At 39.6% G+C, this 23,663-nt stretch overlaps 1 protein-coding gene across 1 annotated transcript in view; it reads left to right on the top strand.

Moving 5' to 3' along the window:
- The window catches only part of ZZEF1 (zinc finger ZZ-type and EF-hand domain containing 1), a gene marked incomplete in the record, with an annotated part of 722,361 nt that overhangs the window by 99,855 nt on the left and 598,843 nt on the right, over positions 1 to 23,663 (top strand). Inside the window, 3 exon segments of the mRNA XM_053707503.1 lie at positions 8,734 to 8,933; positions 16,999 to 17,209; positions 17,553 to 17,669. Of these exon segments, the coding sequence (XP_053563478.1) occupies positions 8,734 to 8,933; positions 16,999 to 17,209; positions 17,553 to 17,669 (528 nt within the window).

Raw genomic sequence — 23,663 nt, forward strand, 5'->3', positions numbered from 1 at the left:
GTAGCGATAATAGAGGTCTCCAGGATAATCCAATTCAGCTTCTATCTTGGAAAGTTTTGTTCCTAGTTGCTATCTCTTCAGAAGAGTTTCTGAACTATCTGCATTACAATGTGACTCTCCTTATCTTGTGTTCCATGCTGATAAGGTGGTTTTGCGTACCAAGCCTGGGTTCCTACTAGGGTTGCACCTATACCATTTTTTTATGACCGAGTACAAGTACCGATACTTGTTTTCAAATACTCGCCGATACCAATTACCAATACTTTTTTTTTTTAATGTCCTGTGACATTTTACCAAGCACAATACAGTAATAATAATTATTTAAGATTCCTTCTTTATAATTATAGAGGACTGTAATTCAAAAGATATTATGAAATAATAAAACCGTTTTATTTGTCAAAGTTTACTGAACATGTTTATAAATAAAAAATATTACAATAAAATATTAAATTTAAAGGGGTGATGCAATTGGGTTGTAGAGCTGTTATATAACATCAATCTGACATTTGTATGGAGGTTCGACTCTAAGTTGAACAGTCTTTCACTTTCCACACTACTGCATGGGGCAGAAAGATATTTTTGGGTCATTTTAGCCAGAGCTGGAAATCTGTTCATTAACTGCCCAGTACTTCAGGGGTTTGTCTGAATGAGATACAGTGATCTCTCCTACAATAATACAAATAACAGCAATTTGTATTGGCAGAACAGTAGTAAACAATTTTTAGTTTAGTCTCCACTCCAGTTTAAAATGAAATGGGAACATGCAGTTTGAAAAAAACCCCACAAGATAGCATATGGGTAGGAAGTGGAGGTATCGGTTTAAGTATCGGTGCATTTGCACGAGTACAAGTACTCATGCAAATACTTGGTATCGGTACCGATACCGATACTAGTATCGGTATCGGTGCAACCCTAGTTCCTACCTAAGGTTGTTACTAACAGGAATATCAATCAAGAAATTGTTGTTCCTTCTCTGTGTCCTAATCCTTCTTGTAAGAAGGAACGTCTGTTGCACAACTTGGACGTGGTTCGTGCTTTGAAATTTTATTTGCAGGCAACCAAAGATTTTCATCAAACATCTTCTTTGTTTGTTGTCTATTCTGGAAAGCGTAGGGGTCAAAAGGCTACTCTTTCCTTTTGGCTGAAAAGCATCATCCGTTTGGCTTATGAGACTGCTGGACAGCAGCCTCCTGAAAGGATTACAGCTCATTCTACTAGAGCGGTAGCTTCCACATGGGCTTTTAAAAATGATGCTTCTGTTGAACAGATTTGTAAGGCTACAACTTGGTCGTCACTTAATACCTTTTCAAAATTTTATAAATTGGATACTTTTGCTTCTTCTGAGGCTATTTTTGGGCGAAAGGTTTTGAAAGCAGTGGTGCCTTCCGTTTAGGTTCCTGTCTTGTCCCTCCCTTCATCCGTGTCCTAAAGCTTTGGTATTGGTATCCCACAAGTTAGGATGAATCAGTGGACTCGGTACATCATGCAAAACAACATTTATGCTTACCTGATAAATTTCTTTCTTTTGCGATGAACAGAGTCCACGGCCCGCCCTGTCTGTTCAAGACAGATAGTATTTTTTTATGTAAACTTCAGTCACCTCTGCACCTTATAGTTTCTCCTTTTCTTCCTTGGCCTTCGGTCGAATGACTGGGGGTGGAGTTAAAGGGGGAGCTATATAGACAGCTCTGCTGTGGTGCTCTCTTTGATACTTCCTGTCAGGAAGGACAATATCCCACAAGTTAGCATGAATCCGTGGACTCGTTACATCGCAAAAGAAAGAAATTTGTCAGGTAAGCATAAATTTTGTTTTTGCCTCAGGATAAAAAATCTAAGGGTAAATTTAAGGCTGCTAACCGTTTTCGTTCCTTTTGTCAAAATAAGGAACAGAAACCTGACCCTTCCCCTAAGGGAATGGTTTCCAATTGGAAGCCTTTTCCAGTCTGGAATAAATCCAAGCCATTCTAAGATCTAAATCAGCCCCCAAGTCCACATGAAGGTGCGGCCCTCATTCCAGCGCAGCTGGTAGGGGGCAGATTAAGATTTTACAAGGATGTTTGGATCAATTCAATACAAAATCATTGGATTCAGAGCATTGTTTCTCAAGGGTACAGAATAGGTTTCAAAGTAAGACCGCCTGTGAGAAGTTTCTTTCTCTCACGCATTCCAGTTAGTCCAGTAAAGGCTCAGGCTTTCCTGAAGTGTGTTTCAGACCTGGAGTTATCTTGGGTTTTATTCAAATCTGTTCGTTGTTCCAAAGAAGGAGAATTCTTTCAGACCAGTTCTGGATCTAAAAATTTTGAATCGTTATGTAAGAATACCTACTTTCAAAATGGTGACTATAAGGACTATTCTGCCTTTTGTTCAGCAAGGGCATTATATGTCTACAATAGACTTACAGGATGCATATCTTTATATTCCGAATCATCCAGATCACTATCAGTTCCTGAGATTCTCCTTTCTAGACAAGCATTACCAATTTGTTGCTCTTCCTTTTGGCTTAGCAACAGCTCCAAGGATCTTTTCAAAGGTTCCCGGTGCCCTACTCTCTGTAATCAGAAAGCGGGGTATTGCAGTGTTTCCTTATTTGGACCATATCTTGGTACTTGCTCAGTCTTTACATTCTTCAGAATCTCACACGAATCAACTAGTGTTGTTTCTTCAAAGACATGTTTGGAGGATCAATTTACCAAAAAGTTCTTTGATTCCTCATACAAGGGTAACCTTTTTAGGTTTCCAAATTGATTTAGTATCCATGACTTTGGGCTAGATTTATCAAGCCCCTACGGCAGCAAGTTCTCACAAGAACTTGCTCGCTGTGATTTATCAAGCAGCGGTCACCAGACCGCTGCTTCCCTATGCTCTTCGCCACCTCTAAGGTGGCAAAATTCAATCTCCTCGGTCGTGTCCGACCGAGGAGATTGACAGCTCCTGCCCGCGCGTGATTGGCTGTGCGCGGACAGGGGGCGGGATTGCACGCGAGTGCAAAATTGCGCTCGTGTGCAATGTTGATTACCTACGGGTAATTTTGCCCCGCCACAGGCGAGCTGAGGCATACAGGCACGCGTATACGTGCCCCTGTACACCTCGGCTATGATAAATCTAGCCCTTTGTCTCTAACAGAGAAGAGACGTCTGAAATTGGTTACAGCTTGTCGAAACCTTCAGTCTCAATCATTCCCTTCAGTAGCTATGTGCATGGAGGTTTTAGGTCTCATGACTGCAGCATCGGACGCAATCCCCTTTGCTCGTTTTCACATGGAGACCTCTTCAGCTTTGTATTCTGAACCAATGGTGCAGGGATTATACAAAGATATCACAATTAATATCCTTAAATCCCAATGTTCGACTATCTCTGACTTGGTGGTTAGATCACCATCATTTAGTTCAAGGGGCTTCTTTTGTTCGCCCAGCCTTGACTGTGATCACAACAGTTGCGAGTCTTTCAGGTTGGGGAGCTGTCTGGTGATCTCTGATAGCGCAGGGGGTTTGGAAATCTCAAGAGGCGAGATTACCAATCAATATTTTGGAACTCTGTGCGATTTTCAGAGCTCTTCAGTTTTGGCCTCTTCTGAAGAGAGAACCGTTTATTTGTTTTCAGACAGACAATGTCACAACCATGGCGTATGTCAATCATCAAGGTGGGACTCACAGTCCTCAAGCTATGAAAGAAGTATCTCGGATACTTGCATTGGCGGAATCCAGCTCCTGTCTAATTTCTGCGGTCCATATCCCAGGTTTAGACAATTGGGAAGCGGATTATCTCAGTCGCCAGACTTTACATCCGGAAGAGTGGTCTCTTCATCCAGATGTATTTTTTCAGATTGCTCAGATGTGGGTGGGGGCTTCCAGAAATAGATCTGATGGCTTCTGATCTAAACAGGAAACTTCCCAGGTATCTGTCCAGGTCCAGGGATCCTCAGGCGGAAGCAGTGGATGCGTTGACACTTCCTTGGAGTTATCAACCTGCTTATATCTTTCTGCCTCTAGTTCTTCTTCCAAGAGTGATTTCCAAAATCATAATGGAGCGTTCGTTTGTACTGCTGGTGGCTCCAGCATGGCCACACAGGTTTTGGTATGCGGATCTTGTTTGGATGTCCAGTTGCCAACCTTGGCCACTTCCGTTAAGGCTAGACCTTCTATCTCAAGGCCCATTTTTCCATCAGGATCTCAAATCATTAAATTTGAATGTATGGAAATTGAACGCTTAGTGCTTAGTCATAGAGGTTTCTCTTACTCAGTGATTAATACTATGTTGCAGGCTCGTAAATCTGTGTCTAGAAAGATTTATTACTGAGTTTGGAAGACTAACATTTCATGGTGTTCTTCTCATAAATGCTCTTGGTATTCTTTTGGAATTCCTAGAATTTTACAGTTTCTTCAGGATGGTTTAGATAAGGGTTTGTCTGCAAGTTCCTTGAAAGGACAAATCTCTGCTCTTTCTGTTCTATTTCACATAAAAATTGCTAATCTTCCTGATATTCATTGTTTTGTACAGGCTTTGGTTCGTATCAAGCCTGTCATTAAGTCAATCTCTCCTCCTTGGAGTCTTAATTTGGTTTTGAAGGCTTTACAGGCTCCTCCGTTTGAGCCTATGCATTCTCTGGACATTAAATTACTTTCTTGGAAAGTATTGTTCCTTTTGGCCATCTCTTCTGCTAGAAGAGTTTCTGAATTATCTGCTCTTTCGTGTGAGTCTCCTTTTCTGATTTTTCATCAGTATAAGGCGGTTTTGCAGACTTCTTTTAAATTTTTACCTAAATTTGGGAATTCCAACAACATTAGTAGAGAAATTGTTGTCCCTTCGTTGTGTCCTAATCCTAAGAATTCTCTGGAGAGATCTTTACTTTCTTTGGATGTGGTAAGAGCTTTGAAATATTATGTTGAAGCTACTAAAGATTTCAGGAAGACTTCTAGTCTATTTGTTATATTTTCTGGTTCTAGTAAAGGTCAGAAGTCTTCTGACATTTCGTTGGCTTCTTGGTTAAAGCTTTTGATTCATCATGCTTATTTGGAGTCGGGTAAATCCCCGCCTCAGAGGATTACGGCTCATTCTACTAGGTCAGTTTCTACTTCCTGGGCTTTTAAGAATGAAGCTTCTGTTGATCAGATTTGCAATGCAGCAACTTGGTCTTCTTTGCATACTTTTACTAAATTCTACCATTTTGATGTTTTCTCTTCTTCAGAAGCAGTTTTTGGTAGAAAAGTACTTCAGGCAGCTGTTTCAGTTTGATTCTTCTGCTTATGATTTCAGTTTTTTTCATTATAAAGATTAAATCTTTTGATTTGGGTTGTGGATTAATTTTTCAGTGGAATTGGCTGTCTTTATTTTTATCCCTCCCTCTTTAGTGACTCTTGCGTGGAGTTCCACATCTTGGGTAATTGCTATCACATACGTCACTAGCTCATGGACTCTTGCCAATTACATGAAAGAAAACATAATTTATGTAAGAATTTACCTGATAAATTAATTTCTTTCATATTGGCAAGAGTCCATCCTAGCCACTGCCTCACCAGCCTCTGACGTCACCGCACGTCACTGTACTGTACATAACTAGTACAACCATAGCTAACTTTACATTATGTATACATTTACACAATTTTAAGAATTATTTTTATGGTGGTTATGATTTTTTTGTATAAAGCACAATTATTAAATTCCTTGTTGATGCTTCCGCTCCTTTCTTATCACCCCACTTCTTGGCTATTCATTAAACTGAATTGTGGGTGTGGTGGGGGTGTATTTATAGTTATTTTTAGGTTTGGTAGGAATGTATATCCCATACGTCACTAGCTCATGGACTCTTGCCAATATGAAAGAAATGAATTTATCAGGTAAATTCTTACATAAATTATGTTTTTTGTTTTTGTTCTATATTTTTATCTGCACTACATTTCTTTTATTATTCTTTGCTGCCTGCTACTCAGAAATCGCTTTGCCTTGGTAGGTTGTATTGTACACTGCATCATACTGTCCTACAGTCACATTCTTGTGTGAATAGATGTGCATTTCTAAAGTGTGTGTGTGTGTGAGTTTAAATGGACATAAAACTCAACATTTTCCCATCATGATTCGAATACAGCATAACATTTTTAAAAAAAGTTTCCCATTTACTTCTAGTATAAAATGTATTTGTTCTTTTGATATCCTTTGTTGAAATGCAGGTGGATAGGGTTAAGGGCGTGCATGTGGCTGGAGAAATATATGGCATCAGTTTGGCAAGAATAGTGTTTGCAAGTGCTTTAGACATGTACATGCTACCTACATATTATATGGTCACAGTTTATGTTTGATGCATCAGCAAACATTTTGTCTCATGCTTTCTTTTCAAGCCAATGTTACTACACACTTTATAAAGCTTAAAGTGAAAGTAAGTCCTAGCGTTTGTGAAACGCTAGGATTGACTATTGGAACAAATAAAGGGGACTTTCATTCATGAAGTATAAAATACTTCATGCTGAAAGCTCCTTTATTTGTTTCAATCGTTCACTGCACTGAGCTGCTCAGGCAGCCCACGACAGAGAGCTGTTTTGTGTGAGAGGTGAGGTTTCCACCTTTTGGACAGCTATAGCAAAAAATTTCGTTAAAGCCAGAGTTTATGTTTTTTTTTATCAAATGTTGAAAAGCAAAGAAATACCGAGCTTAAACAACTACTACCACCACTCCCCCCCTTGGCAGCTTTGCATTACTTCATCAATGACACACACACACAGTAAAATTTGCACCATCTCCCTCACATACAATCACATTAAATATTGAACTAATGGGTTTAGCACTCTCCATTGCTACTGGAGCTATTGTTGCAGCCTTTGCTTCTTCCAATAGTGACATGATTAAGGTCCTATAGCAGGTTTGAAACATTCTTTATTTTACTTGGACCTTGGCTTAAAGAAATAAAGGTCCCTTTTTAACATTAGATGCTTGAATCACACTATCTTTTAAAACATTACTATTGTCTGTCTGATTTCAACCATTCACATTCCTAAAGTGAACAAATGAGAGACAGACTTCCTATGTCACCAACCCAGGAGAAAGGTCTCTAAACCAGGAGGTATTAACCAGATAGTGAGAAAGTGGGGTCTATTAGAGATGGACCTCATGGCTTCTTGTTTGAACCTCAGACTTACTTGTTATTGTGCCAGGTCTTGAGACCCTGGCACAGAACTTACAGATGCTCTAGTGGTTCCTTAGATTTTCAGTCTCATTTATCGTTTTGTTCTCTCTGTGTTGCTATCCAGGGTGATTGCAAAAAAATCAATCCAGAACAAATGTCAGCAATTCTGATTAATCCGACGTGGCAGGGATTTGGTATGTGACCTGATTCAAATGTCCTCATGCCCACCATGGTGTCTTCCTCTCAGGAATTATCTTCTTTCTCTAGGACCTTTCTTTTAACAAGACACTAAATTTGACAGCCTAGAGATTGAAAGCCTAGTCCTGTCACAAAGACATTTTCTGTTAAGGTAATTAATACTTTAATACAGGTGAGAAAACCTATCACTAGGCATATATACCATAAGGTTTTTAAACCATTTGAGGTTTTTTTGCAATTACTAGATTTCTTGAATTTCTACAGGTCAGTTTTATACCACAAGAAAATTGGTAAGATTACTGATATCCAGACCTTTGTACAAGCTTTAATCAGAATTAAACCAGTATTTGTCCTGTTACTCCTCCTCGAAACTCCAACTTGGAAGGCTCTTTTTCTGTTAGCCATTTCTTCAGTTAGAAGAGTTTCCAAACTTTTGGCTTTATCCTTTATACCTCCTTTACTGACAATGCAATCCTTTTAAATACACATTATTTCTTCCCAAAGTAGAATCTACATATACTATCAATCAAGAAATTGTGGTTACCTTTTTATGTCCAGCTTCATAAAATTCTAAGGAGTGTCTTATTTTACATCCTAGATGTGAGGGCACTAACAAAAGCTTAGACCACCTTCTTCTTCTTTGCTTTGTTCATTTTTCTGGATCTCTCAAGGATCAAAAAGCTACAGCTGTTACCTTAACACTTGGTTCAAAGCTTTAATTAGCAAAGAATATTTGTGGGAATTCTCCCCTTGTATGCATTACTGCTCATTTCAATACAGCAGTTGCTATTTCTTGGGCTTTTCAGAATGAAGCTTCTATAAATTACCAAATTTGCTAGACGGCTACTTTGTCCTCTCTTCACACTTTTATACAATTTTACTATTTTGATGTTTATGCCTCTCTGAAGTGGCTTTTTGCTTTAAAGTACCATGGATCCAAGTGCCTGATTAGTACTGTCTTAACTGTATTTTGCCTCCGTAAACATAGTGGTTTTGTGGACTGCTTGGGTATGAAATCTCACTTGTGATGATCTCATGGACTCTCAGCAAATTATATAAGAAAACAAAATGTATCCTTACATGGCAAATTAATTAATTTGTCAGGTAAAACATTTTTTTTTTTTTGCACTTTTCCCTACTTTGAATTTCCTGCTTTCTAGTTTCCTTCCATCTACCTGGCCATATATACATATACATAGACATAGGGATTCTGGGAGATTGAGAGGGATTAAAGCTGTGGTGTGTAGAAATGTTTTGCCTCCTCCTAGTGGACTGAAGTGTAATACCACGTTGTGAACTCTCACCATCATGAAAGAAATTAGTTTATTAGGTTAGAATACATTTTATTTATATGTGTTTTTTGAATGAAAACCTAATATCACAGTGCATAAAAAATTTTTTTTGTAATTTTGTTTTTGCAGGTTAAGAATGAAGTCTGACATAGTATTGAGGCACTTGTCGATCGCCGTATCTTCTGGAGACCAGAGTTACATGCCCCAGCAGGTGGCTGTTGCTGTTGGAAGGAATCCGACCAACCTCCAGGAAGTTCGAGAGGTTCACATTCCCAGCCATATAACAGGCTACGTGACGTTGCTGGAAAACGCTGACATTAGTCAGATGTGTAAGTCAATGCAGATAACAGAGAAATATATATATATATTTATAGGACCTAATTAATTAACCAGAATAAAGAATACAATTATATATAGCATATGATATATCCATTAGTCAAACTCACACTCATGATTGAGTTTTTTTTGTATGTATTTATTAAACCACAATTTACATTTTTTTAAAGGTATTTTCTTCTTAAGCATGTCAGTTTGATCTACAACATTGTGGCCAATATATATATCAGGACTCTTCCGTTCGAATAATTAATATTTCAGATTTTAATAGGTTGCCATCCTGTTGTCACCCAAGTTAATTTTGAAAATCTGCCTTTTAGTAGGTCCTGAGAGCACACCCAAGTTGATATGGTTAAATCTCCCTGAATTCATGTCCTCAAGAATATCCTTTTCTCTTCTTCATAGGACTCCATAAATACTTATAGATTAGAGAGACTGAAAAATAAGCATTGTCCTTGTTTGTGGGACAGAAAGGTAGCAAATACTAAGGAAGAACTGAAAGGGTTGTGAAAATGATATAATAAAAAAATCATGTGGACATTTTACATAGATATTCAACAGAGACTTTTTTCTTTTCCTCTTGGTCCAGGGGACGGGGTGTTTCATAGATTTAGAGGGATGAGTTATGACCTTTGAAAGGATTTATTTTTCTTTTGTCCTTGCATATCATAAGTATGGTACTGTTAATTCATGTAACAACTGACATTTTCAATTTCTGGTGCCTGAATTGAAAATGAACAAGGAGTAATCTTTCTTGATAACATTGGGGCCTTTTAGATAATCTTTCTGTGCTCTGTGGAACAAAAGATATCATGGTTCTCTGGACTACTTCTGTTTAAATATAAACAAAACACAAAGTAATCTACTTAAATTTTACACTATACTTTCATGGCTCATCCTAGTCACACTCAACATCAATGATTGACCAATTTAAAGGGGCAGTGCACACCAATTTTCATTTAACTGCGTGTAATATTTAATATACACTACTATAAAGAAGAATATGCAAAGATACTTATCTTACAATCCAATATAAAACCTTTAAAACATTTCTTATAAGCTCCAAGTTTAGAACTTTTGATGAGGTTAGGCAGGGACACCCATTGAAAGGTGCTGGGAAAGTAGAAAGAGCAGACACTTATGAAAAGACAGATTAAACAAACAAGAACAGTAGTAATATGTAGCTCTGGGTCTACAACTGATACTTTGGGGCTTGGTTAGGAGTCTGAAAATAAGCAAAACTATACATTGTTACCAAAACACTCCCAGATGGGCTATATAAATAGACCATCTACAAAACATTTATGCAAATAAAAATCTAGTAGGACAGTTAGAAACTCAAGGCGTTAAACCCCACATGTTCAAGTTGGTATAATACCCCCACCCCAATAATATCTAAGCTCTTCATTATGAACGTCGTTTTTTAACTATTTTATGATATGCTCTTGGGGAAATGGTCATCACTCCATTCTGCCCCTTTTATTTGTTTTAAAACTGAGTGTTGCCTCATAGTTCTGTCAATGCTTACTGTGGAGAGAGTTATGGTTACTTAAAGGGACAGTATACACTCATTTTATGTAACTCCATGTAATAGACACTACTATAAAGAATAAGATGCACAGATACTGATATAAAAATCCAGTATAAAACTGTTTAAAAACTTACTTAGAAGCTCTCAGTTTAGCTTTGTTGAAAAGATAGCTGGAAAGCCCACTGCAAGTGGGAAATAAGGCACTCCCCCCTCCCCCTTCTTTTGCATATGAAAAGACCCTTTACTCAAAAAGGAGCAAGCTGGAGAAGGTAGCTGACGGTATTCACATAAAACTTTGGGGCTTGGTTAGGAGTCTGAAAAACAGAGCAATGTTCTTTAAAAATAAGCAAAACTAAACATTTAAAAAAAATAAAAAATCATGGGCTATATAAATAGATCATCTACAAAACAAATAGGTTTCCTCTTCCAATCTGCTGGTGACATGTTTCCTATCAATTGTGGAGAAATGAATTGAAACCCAGTTATATTGACTTATACATTTTCAGTCTCTGTTTAGTAGATGTGAGCCTGATGCCAAGCCATTTCTGAGCCAGCGGCCTCTGATGGTCTTTAACTTTCTGATACATAAGAAGTTTATTCAGAACCTAATTTTCTGAACAATTCTGTATTTTACATCTCTGTAAGTTATTAAATACCTCAGACATATGGTTTATCTGGCAGAAGATAATCTTCTAGAGGGCAGTATTCAGCACTGGTATAATTTTCCAGTAAACCTAACAATACATTTGTTATTTTATATCTCTTTATTACACATTTATCAGGTGCAATAAAAAAAAAAGCAAACAAAAAACAACAATAAAAATATGTTCATTTTAGGTTTCCTGTTAATCTCCCTGATTTACTCCATTTTAGTCAAGAAGACAATGGTTTCTGTTACTAAAGAGTCTTGCTCTGGAATCCCCCTGTTTTCATGATTCTTGCCAGTAAATCATCCAGATCCTTAACACCAGTTTTATTTCTGATGCTGTTATTACATCATTGCTTCAACCATAGAAACATGATTTTACAAGATACTGTTAATGAATCTGGGATGTTTTCTCTTATGGTTAATCATAGTTATTTGATTGATTTTTTACATTAGACATTGATTTCATGTGTACTAAGTTACTAAACAATAACTATTTATCGCTACTTTATTCCATTTTTATAACTTCTGCCATCTTTTTGTTATATCTTGTAAAAATGTGTTGTTTTTTTTAACTCATAACCAACCTAAAATTAGATTATATGTATCTCCTATGAGGTTTGCCTTTAGTTTTCAACATGTAAACTACTCTACATCAGAAGAAGAGACGTGTGAGGTCTTGAAAACTTAGGGAATAAAAAATATTGATTTTGTTGGTCCATTAAAATGTATCACAATCTACTAAAGCAACATTCTCTGTGGGGCCAATACAGCAACAATCCTTTTTCTGAACATGTTAACTACAGAACCATTTAAACCAGCAAGACGCAAATCATTATGAAATCTTGCATTAAAGCTAATTTTCTACTTACTCTTTCCTCTGCTTGTAAATTCAAGCGCTATCAGTTTTATGAGCCCTATTAGATTTTTCATGATAAAGTAGTCCCCTGAACAACTCCAACATTTTTTGGCACCTGCGTTCTAAGATAGTATTACAGACTTTTTGTCCAGGAAGAAGACCAGCAGAAGGTAACATGTTAACCATTGGAGGAAGGCTATCTATTATTAATACCTCAAGGATAAAGAAATAACTGTACTCTAGCAAAAATACTGCCTCTAGATGCATTGTATCATGTGTAGTAAGGGCCTACAGAGTTTGGAGTATTACAGCAGGGGTCAGGGAGCGCTCATTACACTAGGACTTTATCTACCTCATGGGCATCAGAAGCAAATGCTTCTGTTAGACTTTAGTCAAGCAGCATTTTTTTCTGTCCCTTCTATTAAATTAACCATTTTGCAGCATATCTACCCCCCCCCTTTTGATAATTGATTCTTCATTTCTGAATGTAGAACTATATTCAGCAAACCATTACTTTCTGACCACACTAAGGGCCTAATGCGCTAAAGCAAGGGTGCTCAACTGTGGCCACCCAAAGGTTTAGGAACTATATTTTCTTTATAAATAGAAATGGTCCACAGCTGCATTCATTTCTTTTGGGAATTCAGAACCTGGCCACCAGGAGGAGGCAAAGACACCGCAGCCAAAGGCTTAAATACCGCCCCCACTTCCCTCATCCCCAAGTCATTCTTTGCCTTTCATCCCAGGAGGTTGGCAGAGAAGTGTCTGAAGTTTTCGATAGTCTCTTATGGTGGGTAGTACTCTTCAGAATGGGACTGGAGTTTTATGTAGTCCTGTCAGTCTCTCAGTGAGCGCATGGGTAAAAGAGTCCGGAGATGCAGGGAGAGTCTTTCTGCAAAACCATCCCGACTCATATTAACAGCTCCACAGGCAATCGGCGTTGACGAGTTTCGCTGCCTGCTTTTTTCTCTCAATTCCATGGCAGAAGCGACGCTACTATCTGTCACACTTGAAGGGCCGTGTTCCTGTTCCACGGCGTATATTCCGGTAAGATTGTTTCATTTTACTTTCATCATGGATGTATTGTAATTACAACTGTTTATCCGAGAGGGGCTACAACCTTTCAGGGATAACTTTAACTTAGGGTCTCAGTGAGTCTCCTTTTTGTATCTAGGAATCAAGGGTTAATATCTCCTGAGGGGGGTTATTGAACAGGGGGGTTTATAATCATGTTTGTTATGTGATTCTGTCTGCTACTGTGTAGTGTTACTTCTGCTCATGGCTATTTTGGAACATAACGGCCTTTGTCTAGTGACACGGCCTTTACGGTCCTAGCACTTTTGCATGGACTGCAAGGTTTACCTTGTGACCCCATTTCCGCTCTCCTGACCGTGTGGCGACGGAGAAATCCTCGTCCGCTTGTGTCCGGTTCTCTGGAGGTGGTGAGTGCCCCAGCCATTGGGGGTGTAAGGTGCCATTTAGATTTTTCTTATTGGTCCATATTTTATTTAGTGTCCCAGTTATCGAGGATTCAGATTTTTTGGAGACGGATGTCTCTGATTCAGACTCTACTTCTTGCGAAGAATATGAATTGGCCCGGGTGATACATGCCCATTAGTTATGTTCCGAATGCCGTTTTAGAGTAGAGTTCCTCTGGATCGTGTTTTTGCTTCAGGTGTTGTTCGTCAGACCTATCTGAGCTTGCTGCACGAGGTTTCGTTTCTGAATATTTCGGTATTCTGAGCTACCTTTTTGCGACTTGGGGACCTTCGTCTTCAGTTGCTTTTTAGAGTATGGTTGCACTGTGTTAGGGGAAGATCCTCTCTGTTTCAGACTCCTGGCCTTCTCCCATGGTTTCTGTATTTCTGGGGTCTGGGCGTTGCCTCCCCTTGTTTCTATGAGACTGGTGGGTCTCTGTTGCTGTTCCTTATGCTAGCTGGACAGCTAGCTCAGCATATTAATGCACTGTAGCAAACCGAGGGTTGCAAGTTTGATCCCCGGCGAGGTCTTCTCAGCCTTCCTCCTGCGGTCAGGGTCCTTGGGCCTTTTCCTTTTTTTTTTTTTTTTTCTTTCCTCAAAGTTGTTCTCGGCTTTGGACGCAGCGGGATGTTGTTGGGTAGGAGTTCTCAGGCCTGGTGCCCTCAGAATGAGCCGCCTCTTGTACCTTCCCGTTTTTACATTCAGTGTCCTTTATAGCTTGGGTATTGTTTTCCCAAAAGTAATGAATGCAGCTGTTAACTCTTTCCATTTATGAAGAAAAACTTAAATTATGCTTACCTGATAATTTTCTTCAGATGGAAAAAGTCCACAGGTCCCCGCTCGTATTTCTTTTTTTGGCACATTTTCACCCTAATATTTCTTCTACTGTTCCTTGTTCCCTCGGCAGAATGACTGGGGGATGAGGAAAGTGTGTGTGTGTGTGGGGGGGTATTTAAGCTGTGGCTGGGGTGTCTTTGCCTCCTCTTGGTGGCCAGGTTCTGAATTCCCAAAAGTAATGAATGCAGCTGTGAACTCTTTCCATCTGAAGAAAAGAAAATTATCAGGTAAGCATAATTTAAGTTTTCCCATGATGCACAGTCAGTTTAAATTGTCTGAACATCATGAGAAATGCTGGCTGAGTATCATGGGAAATGTAGTTCTAAAGCCTCTGGGGGGCCAAGGTTGAGCACCCCTATTCTAAAGCTCTCTAGTTTGGTGAGATTCTGTAAGATGCGTTGTCAATATAGTTTTTCCCAGGACATTCCTGTTGTTTGGCTTCATGTCCTTTTAAGCTTGCTCTGTGTTCAATTCAGTCTGTGTGTAGTTTATGAATATTGTGTGCAGTACTCTCACCACAGAGGTCACTGTGGCATTAGTCTCATTGCTTACAGTATGTTATTTTTTTTCTGTAGTTTTTCTGTTACACTGAAGTATTGCAGTGTGAGGTAAGGTAAGGGAAATCCATGATATGTGATGTATAATACTAGGGAGGGTAAGAGGCAAGGGGTGATGAAACAATGCAGCTCAATAGTGTTTCACAATTTGGAACATTTTAATGTATACACAGAGACTTTGCTTAGCAGGAGCGTAATACATCATGCTTTTCATGTGCTGGGACAGGAAATCACAGAACATACTAAAAATTTGTTCCAGAGCAGCAATGTGCGTTGGGAGCAAGCTAAACACGTCTGGTAAGCCAGTTACAAAATAGAAATGTGTATAGCCACCGATCAACAGCTAGCTCCCAGTAGTGAATTGCTGCTGTTGAGGATATGTACATATCCTTTTAACCTTTAAACGCCGTTAGGGCATTATTTTCCGTCCGAATGTTGCTGGGCTTTAGCGCCGAAAGACAGAATACAACGTCCTAACCGCTTGGCTTTCCTGAAGCCACTGGGGCTTCCTTGATGGGATTGCGGTCTGGAGGGCGTGCCTAGCATCATAGGGATGCCCCACTGACGCGATCCCATCATTGAAATCTTGTGATCACGTGCAGGATCGCGAGATTTCAATTTGTTTACATCGGAACAGTTATTTCGATGTAGACACGTTAACCACAGCACAAAAGCGTTAAAGAAAGGTACACAAGAGAATAATGTAGAAGTGAATTTAAAAGAAGCATGCTCTTTCTCAACCATGAAATTTTAATTAATTTAAACTTTGTTATCCCTTTAAGCAATCAGTATGGCTATATTACTCTACTAGAATTTTATGTGCTTGTTTCAGGAATTGTTTTAATGGCGTATTTGACCTTGGGAATTGTGTATCTCATTAAGGGGAGTTCACTAATATGCTTTATATTAAGGAGACACTTTACAATATAGTGCTTAGTAAAATAAGCTGATAATTTCTGTCCATGTTGGACATTACTAAGAATGAGAAACGAATAAAAAAAAAATGAAAAAGGGTTAGGCTGGAATTTTGTGCTTCCTTTATTTGTGAAAGTATTCTAGAGATATGCACCAAAATATGGAAATATCTATATTTTGGGTTTAGTTTCTGATTCTATCTATATCTATATCAGAGATGTATTCATGACCTTTTTTTATTCAGGATGGAGTTTCAGTAAATACAAGCTGACTCTATTTTAATCCCATCTGGATATTATTACTGTAGTTAGCTTTACTATTCCAGCTCTTACTGTTTCACATTACACATGCAATTTTAAAGGGACAGTCAAGTAAAAAAAAAACTTTCATGATTTAAATAGGGCATGCAATTTTAAACAACTTCCCAATTTACTTTTATCACCAATTTTGCTTTGTTCTCTTGGTATTCTTAGTTGAAAGCTAAAACTAGGAGGTTCATATGCTAATTTCTTAGACCTTGAAGACTGCCTCTAATCTGAATGCATTGTGACCACTAGAGGGCATTAGTTCACATGTTTCATATAGATAACATTGAGCTTATGCACGTAAAGTGACCTAGGACTGAGCACTGATTGGCTAAACTGCATGTCTGTCAAAAGAACTGAAATAAGGGGGCAGTCAGCAGAAGCTTAGATACAAGATAATTACAGAGGTAAAAAGTATATTAATATAACTGTGTTGGTTGTGCAAAACTGGGGAACGGGTAATAAAGGGATTATCTTTCTTTTTAAACAACAAAAATTCTGGTGTTGACTGTCCCTTTAAAAGCTCACTAAAGAATCAGTCCTGAATGTTATTGACGTAATCGGTGCTAAAACTTGCTTTTCAAGATCCAGCACTTATTTTTGTTAAAGGGACATACTAATTAAAAAATAAGAATGTTGATCAAGTTGTTTGTGTAGTTTGCCTTTAACTTTTGCTAAATGGTTAAACAAAAGGGTAGTCATATCTCCAACCGATTCTTGATTGGCTATTGACTGTATGTACATATGATTATCCGAGAGAAGCCTTAGTTGTAAACACTTTAGTAGGGAGTGAACACAGTGCACATTGTGCTTGATCTAAACAAATCACAATATATAGCAACTTCATATTTTAATTGGTTTAATTTACTAAATTATTGATGCCTGTTGAATTGTTTACCACTTTATCACAGTTTTTATGTTTTACACAGATGTACAGATAAATATAAAACGTTGCCTCAGTGATGGTTGTGACACTAGAATACATGGCCTAAGGACAGTGGGATATCAAAAGTTAAAGAAATCTACAGTCTCCATATCGGATGCTTCTGCGATTTGGTATCTATCATTGTTGACATCATTAGTAACAACTTCCATGGAGACCAACCCTACTCTCGCACAAGCTGTTCAAGAACACACACAGTACGTTGATAGATAAGCATGATTGGTTCTATATGTGTAATCTAATTTTTCCTCTATGAAATTTTCTTTTAACTTAACAATTTTAGGTTTCAGTAGCAGTATTTGCTAGGCTCTTGCATATATATCTGTCTGCAAATTCTAGGAATTTAGTCACCTGAAAAGAAAAATATTCTTTGCTGTAAATAAAGCTTGGATATGCTTGGATATGACAGACCATATTCCTGGAAATGTAGTTTACAGTATGCAAATTCTTAAACTTTAAAACAAATTTATTATTAATCTGCTCTGTATTTTTACTTTAATGTCCAATTTAAAGTCCATTTACAATGTGTTTTTGTTTCAGAAAAGCACTGCAACATATGCCACCGCTTTCCTTGTCTCTGGGTTCTTCGGAGTTCCCAAACTTCTTATCACCAAATGTTTTAGATGAAGTGAACAGCTTCCTTGTCAGAACAGCAAGGTAAGAGCTGTATATATTGTCTTTTATTCCATTATTATTGGGTATGTATGTGAAATTGGTCTTGAAGTTATTTGTTTGATAATGATGTGCAAAACTTTACTTATCTCTCTCAAGCAAAATAATATTAAAGGGATAGAAAGGTGAAAATTTCAATGTGCATGAGTGCATTTCAGTTTTAAATAAAACATTTTTTTCTTTCCTATGACATGGAGAGTCCACAACGTCATTCCAATTACTAGTGGGACATTCAACTCCTAGCCAAATGGCAAAGAGCACCCCAACAAAGCTGTTAATTGTAACTTCCCTTACCCATAATCCCCAGTCATTCTCTTTTCCTCTTTTAATGGAGGATGTGCGAAGATCGGTGTCTGAAGATATTTCATCCTTTTATGGGTACTTTTCCCTGCAATCAAGGATTGGGGTCTAGCTGTGTCCATGTCAATCTCTTTAGTAAGAGTAATGGTGGCTTTTAGCATTTAGAAGGCGGCAAGGTGGTATTTGCTTTACTTCTAACACTTTTGCTACCTCTTTGCAGAAAGCCAGGGTTGGTTACTCTGTTCTTTCTTTTACTACAGGTCCCTGACAGGGAGTGGAGTACCGGTCACACCTTAGTAGCTGTTATTTGCCCTGCAGCTGGATCCACAGGTAAGTGCCTTTGCCATCTAGGTACTAAAGGACAGTACTTTTGAGGTTAACCCTCTCTTTTGGGACTTAGTTTATCCTTATTTGGTAAAGGGTACATTTAGGGGCAACTTTATTTGCAACAGGGTCAATAATCTACAGACACTTTATATATGAGACAGTAAGAGAGACTTAAGGGTTAATGCAGAGCTTGCTTGTATTTTCCCTTCTTTACTTGGCGGAGGTTTTTTTTAAAGGGGTTTTACTGTATCCCTTATTTTTGTCTAGCTTAACTTTTCAGATAGTTAGGTGAGCTAAGGACTTTTGTCTTATCTGTGGCGCAGTTTCTTATTTGGCCGCTCACGTGACTTCCGCTTTTCCGACGCGTTGGAGTGGAGCTTCGTAAGTATAGCAGTGTCGTTTTTGCAGCTTTTGCCGTTCGGATCGTCTGCTTAGAGGAGAGGATCTCTGCTGGAGAGTCTCGCTCCTCTTGCTAGTGGGATTTTGATTACGGTCACGGTAGGAGCCTCAGACAAAACGCTTAGGTCTCTTGTCTGAGGTTGAGTTTTGGAGTGTCAATATATTTTGCCATCAGTAGTTTTAGTTTTAATGTTAAGTCTCCCCTTTTTGTGCATATCGTTTTTTTTTTAATTATTATACTTTCTCTTGTTAAGTGTATCCAGTCCACGGATCATCCATTACTTGTGGGATATTCTCCTTCCCAACAGGAAGTTGCAAGAGGATCACCCACAGCAGAGCTGCTATATAGCTCCTCCCCCAGCTGTCATATCCAGTCATTCTCTTTCAAGCCTCAACCAAGATGGAGGTCGTAAGAGGAGTGTGGTGTTTTATACTTAGTTTATTCTTCAATCAAAAGTTTGTTATTTTTAAATGGTGCCGGAGTGTACTGTTTATCTCAGGCAGTATTTAGAAGAAGAATCTGCCTGCGTTTTCTATGATCTTAGCAGAAGTAACTAAGATCCATGGCTGTTCTCACATATTCTGAGGAGTGAGGTAACTTCAGAGAGGGAATGGCGTGCAGGTTTTCCTGCAATAAGGTATGTGCAGTTAAAATATTTTTCTAGGGATGGAATTTGCTAGAAAATGCTGCTGATACCGAACTAATGTAAGTAAAGCCTTAAATGCAGTGATAGCGACTGGTATCAGGCTTATTAATAGAGATACATACTCTTATAAAAATGTAATATAAAACGTTTGCTGGCATGTTTAATCGTTTTTATATGTATTTGGTGATAAAACTTATTGGGGCCTAGTTTTTTTCCACATGGCTGGCTTGAATTTTGCCTAGAAACAGTTTCCTTAGGCTTTCCACTGTTGTAATATGAGTGGGAGGGGCCTATTTTGCCGTTTTTTTGCACAGCAAAAATTACAGACACAGACATCCAGCTTCTTCCTGCATGATCCAGGACATCTCTGGAGGGCTCAAAAGGCTTCAAAATCGTTTTTGAGGGAGGTAAAAAGCCACAGTAGGGCTGTGGCAGTTGTTGTGACTGTTTGAAAAAACGTTTTTGTCTTTTATTATTCCGTTTTGGGTATTAAGGGGTTAATCATCCATTTGCAAGTGGGTGCAATGCTCTGCTAACTTGTTACATACACTGTAAAAATTTTGTTAGTGTAACTGCCTTTTTTCACTGTTATTTCAAATTTTGACAAAATTTGTGTTTCTTAAAGGTGCAGTAAAATTTTTTATATTGCTTGTAAACTTGTTTAAAGTGTTTTCCAAGCTTGCTAGTCTCATTGCTAGTCTGTTTAAATATGTGTGACACAGAGGAAACTACTTGTTCATTATGTTTGAAAGCCATGGTGGAGCCCCATAGGAGAATGTGTACTAAATGTATTGATTTCACCTTAAACAGTAAAGATCAGAAATATCACCAGAAGATTCTGCCTAGGGGGAAGTTATGCCGACTAACTCTCCCCACGTGTCAGACCCTTCGCCTCCCGCTCAGGGGATGCACGCTAATATGGCGCCAATTACATCAGGGACGCCCATAGCGATTACCTTGCAGGACATGGCTGCAATCATGAATAATACCCTGTCAGAGGTATTATCCAGGTTTCCTGAATTAAGAGGCAAGCGCGATTGCTCTGGGGTTAGGAGAAATACAGAGCGCGCAGATGCTGTAAGGGCCATGTCTGATACTGCGTCACAATATGCAGATCATGAGGACGGAGAGCTTCAGTCTGTGGGTGACATCTCTGATTCGGGGAAACCTGATTCAGAGATTTCTAATTTTAAATTTAAGCTTGAGAACCTCCGTGTGTTGCTTGGGTAGGTATTAGCTGCTCTGAATGACTGTAACACAGTTGCAGTACCAGAGAAATTGTGTAGGCTGGATAAATACTATGCGGTGCCGGTGTGTACTGATGTTTTTCCTATACCTAAAAGGCTTACAGAAATTATTAGCAAGGAGTGGGATAGACCGGGTGTGCCTTTTTTCCCCACCTCCTATATTTAGAAAAATGTTTCCAATAGACGCCACTACACGGGACTTATGGCAGACGGTCCCTAAGGTGGAGGGAGCAGTTTCTACTTTAGCAAAGCGTACTACTATCCCAGTTGAGGACAGTTGTGCTTTTTCAGATCCAATGGATAAAAAATTGGAGGGTTACCTTAAGAAAATGTTTATTCAACAAGGTTTTATTTTACAGCCCCTTGCATGCATTGCGCCTGTCACGGCCGCGGCGGCACTCTGGTTTGAGGCCCTGGAAGAGGCCATCCATACAGCTCCATTGACTGAAATTATTGACAAGCTTAGAACACTTAAGCTAGCTAACTCATTTGTTTCTGATGCCATTGTTCATTTGACTAAATTAATGGCTAAGAATTCCGGATTCGCCATCCAAGCACGTAGGGCGCTATGGCTTAAATCCTGGTCAGCTGACGTGACTTCGAAGTCTAAATTACTCAACATTCCTTTCAAGGGGCAGACCTTATTCGGGCCTGGTTTGAAGGAAATTATTGCTGACATTACTGGAGGAAAGGGTCACACCCTTCCTCAGGACAGGGCCAAAGCAAAGGCCAAACAGTCTAATTTTCGTGCCTTTCGAAATTTCAAGGCAGGTGCAGCATCACTTTCCTCCGCTTTAAAACAAGAGGGAACTTTTGCTCAATTTAAGCAGGCCTGGAAACCTAACCAGTCCTGGAACAAAGGCAAGCAGGCCCGAAAGCCTGCTGCTGCCTCTAAGATGGCATGAAGGAACGGCCCCCTATCCGGCGACGGATCTAGTAGGGGGCAGACTTTCTCTCTTCGCCCAGGCGTGGGCAAGAGATGTTCAGGATCCCTGGGTGTTGGAGATCATATCTCAGGGATATCTTCTGGACTTCAAAGCTTCCCCTCCACAAGGGAGATTTCATCTTTCAAGGCTATCTGCAAATCAGATAAAGAAAGAGGCATTCCTACGCTGTGTGCAAGACCTCCTAGTTATGGGAGTGATCCATCCAGTTCCGCGGACGGAACAAGGACAGGGTTTTTATTCAAATCTGTTTGTGGTTCCCAAAAAAGAGGGAACCTTCAGACCAATTTTGGATCTAAAGATCTTAAACAAATTCCTCAGAGTTCCATCTTTCAAAATGGAAACTATTTGGACCATCCTACCCATGATCCAAGAAGGTCAGTACATGACCACAGTGGACTTAAAGGATGCCTACCTTCACATACCGATTCACAAAGATCATCATCGGTTTCTAAGGTTTGCCTTTTTAGACAGGCATTACCAATTTGTAGCTCTTCCCTTCGGGTTGGCTACAGCCCCGATAATCTTTACAAAGGTTCTGGGCTCACTTCTGGCGGTTCTAAGACCGCGAGGCATAGCGGTGGCTCCGTATCTAGACGACATCCTGATACAGGCGTCAAGCTTTCAAGTTGCCAAGTCTCATACAGAGATAGTTCTGGCATTCCTGAGGTCGCACGGGTGGAAAGTGAACGAGGAAAAGAGTTCTCTATCCCCACTCACAAGAGTCTCCTTCTTAGGGACTCTTATAGATTCTGTAGAAATGAAAATTTACCTGACTGAGTCCAGGTTATCAAAACTTCTAAATGCTTGCCGTGTTCTTCACTCCATTCCGCGCCCTTCGGTAGCTAAGTGTATGGAGGTAATCGGCTTAATGGTAGCGGCAATGGACATAGTGCCATTTGCGCGCCTTCATATCAGACCGCTGCAATTATGCATGCTGAGTCAGTGGAATGGGGATTACACAGATTTGTCCCCTCTGCTAAATCTGGATCAAGAGACCAGAGATTCTCTTCTCTGGTGGTTGTGTCGGGTACACCTGTCCAAGGGTATGACCTTTCGCAGGCCAGATTGGACAATTGTAACAACAGATGCCAGCCTTCTAGGTTGGGGTGCAGTCTGGAACTCCTTGAAGGCACAGGGATCGTGGACTCAGGAGGAGAAACTCCTTCCAATAAATATTCTGGAGTTAAGAGCGATATTCAATGCTCTTCTGGCTTGGCCTCAGTTAGCAACACTGAGGTTCATCAGATTTCAGTCGGACAACATCACAACTGTGGCTTACATCAACCATCAAGGGGGAACCAGGAGTTCCCTAGCGATGTTAGAAGTCTCAAAAATAATTCGCTGGGCAGAGTACCACTCTTGCCACCTGTCAGCAATCCATATCCCAGGCGTGGAGAACTGGGAGGCGGATTTTCTAAGTCGTCAGACTTTCCATCCGGGGGAGTGGGAACTCCATCCGGAGGTGTTTGCTCAATTGATTCATCGTTGGGGCAAACCAGAGTTGGATCTCATGGCGTCTCGCCAGAACGCCAAGCTTCCTTGTTACGGATCCAGGTCCAGGGACCCAGAAGCGACGCTGATAGATGCTCTAGCAGCGACTTGGTTCTTCAACCTGGCTTATGTGTTTCCACCGTTTCCTCTGCTCCCTCGACTGATTGCCAAAATCAAACAGGAGAGAGCATTGGTGATTCTGATAGCGCCTGCGTGGCCACGCAGGACTTGGTATGCAGACCTAGTGGACATGTCATCCTTTCCACCATGGACTCTGCCTCTAAGACAGGACCTTCTGATACAAGGTCCTTTCAATCATCCAAATCTACTTTCTCTGAGACTGACTGCATGGAGATTGAACGCTTGATTCTATCAAAGCGTGGCTTCTCCGAGTCAGTCATTGATACTTTAATGCAGGCACGAAAGCCTGTTACCAGGAAAATCTACCACAAGATATGGAGTAAATATCTTTATTGGTGTGAATCCAAGAATTACTCATGGAGTAAGGTTAGGATTCCTAGAATATTGTCCTTTCTCCAAGAGGGCTTGGACAAAGGATTATCAGCTAGTTCCTTAAAGGGACAGATTTCTGCTCTGTCTATTCTTTTGCACAAGCGTCTG

The sequence above is a fragment of the Bombina bombina genome, chromosome 3 (genome assembly GCF_027579735.1).
Source record: "Bombina bombina isolate aBomBom1 chromosome 3, aBomBom1.pri, whole genome shotgun sequence".
NCBI classification, from domain to species: domain Eukaryota; kingdom Metazoa; phylum Chordata; class Amphibia; order Anura; family Bombinatoridae; genus Bombina; species Bombina bombina.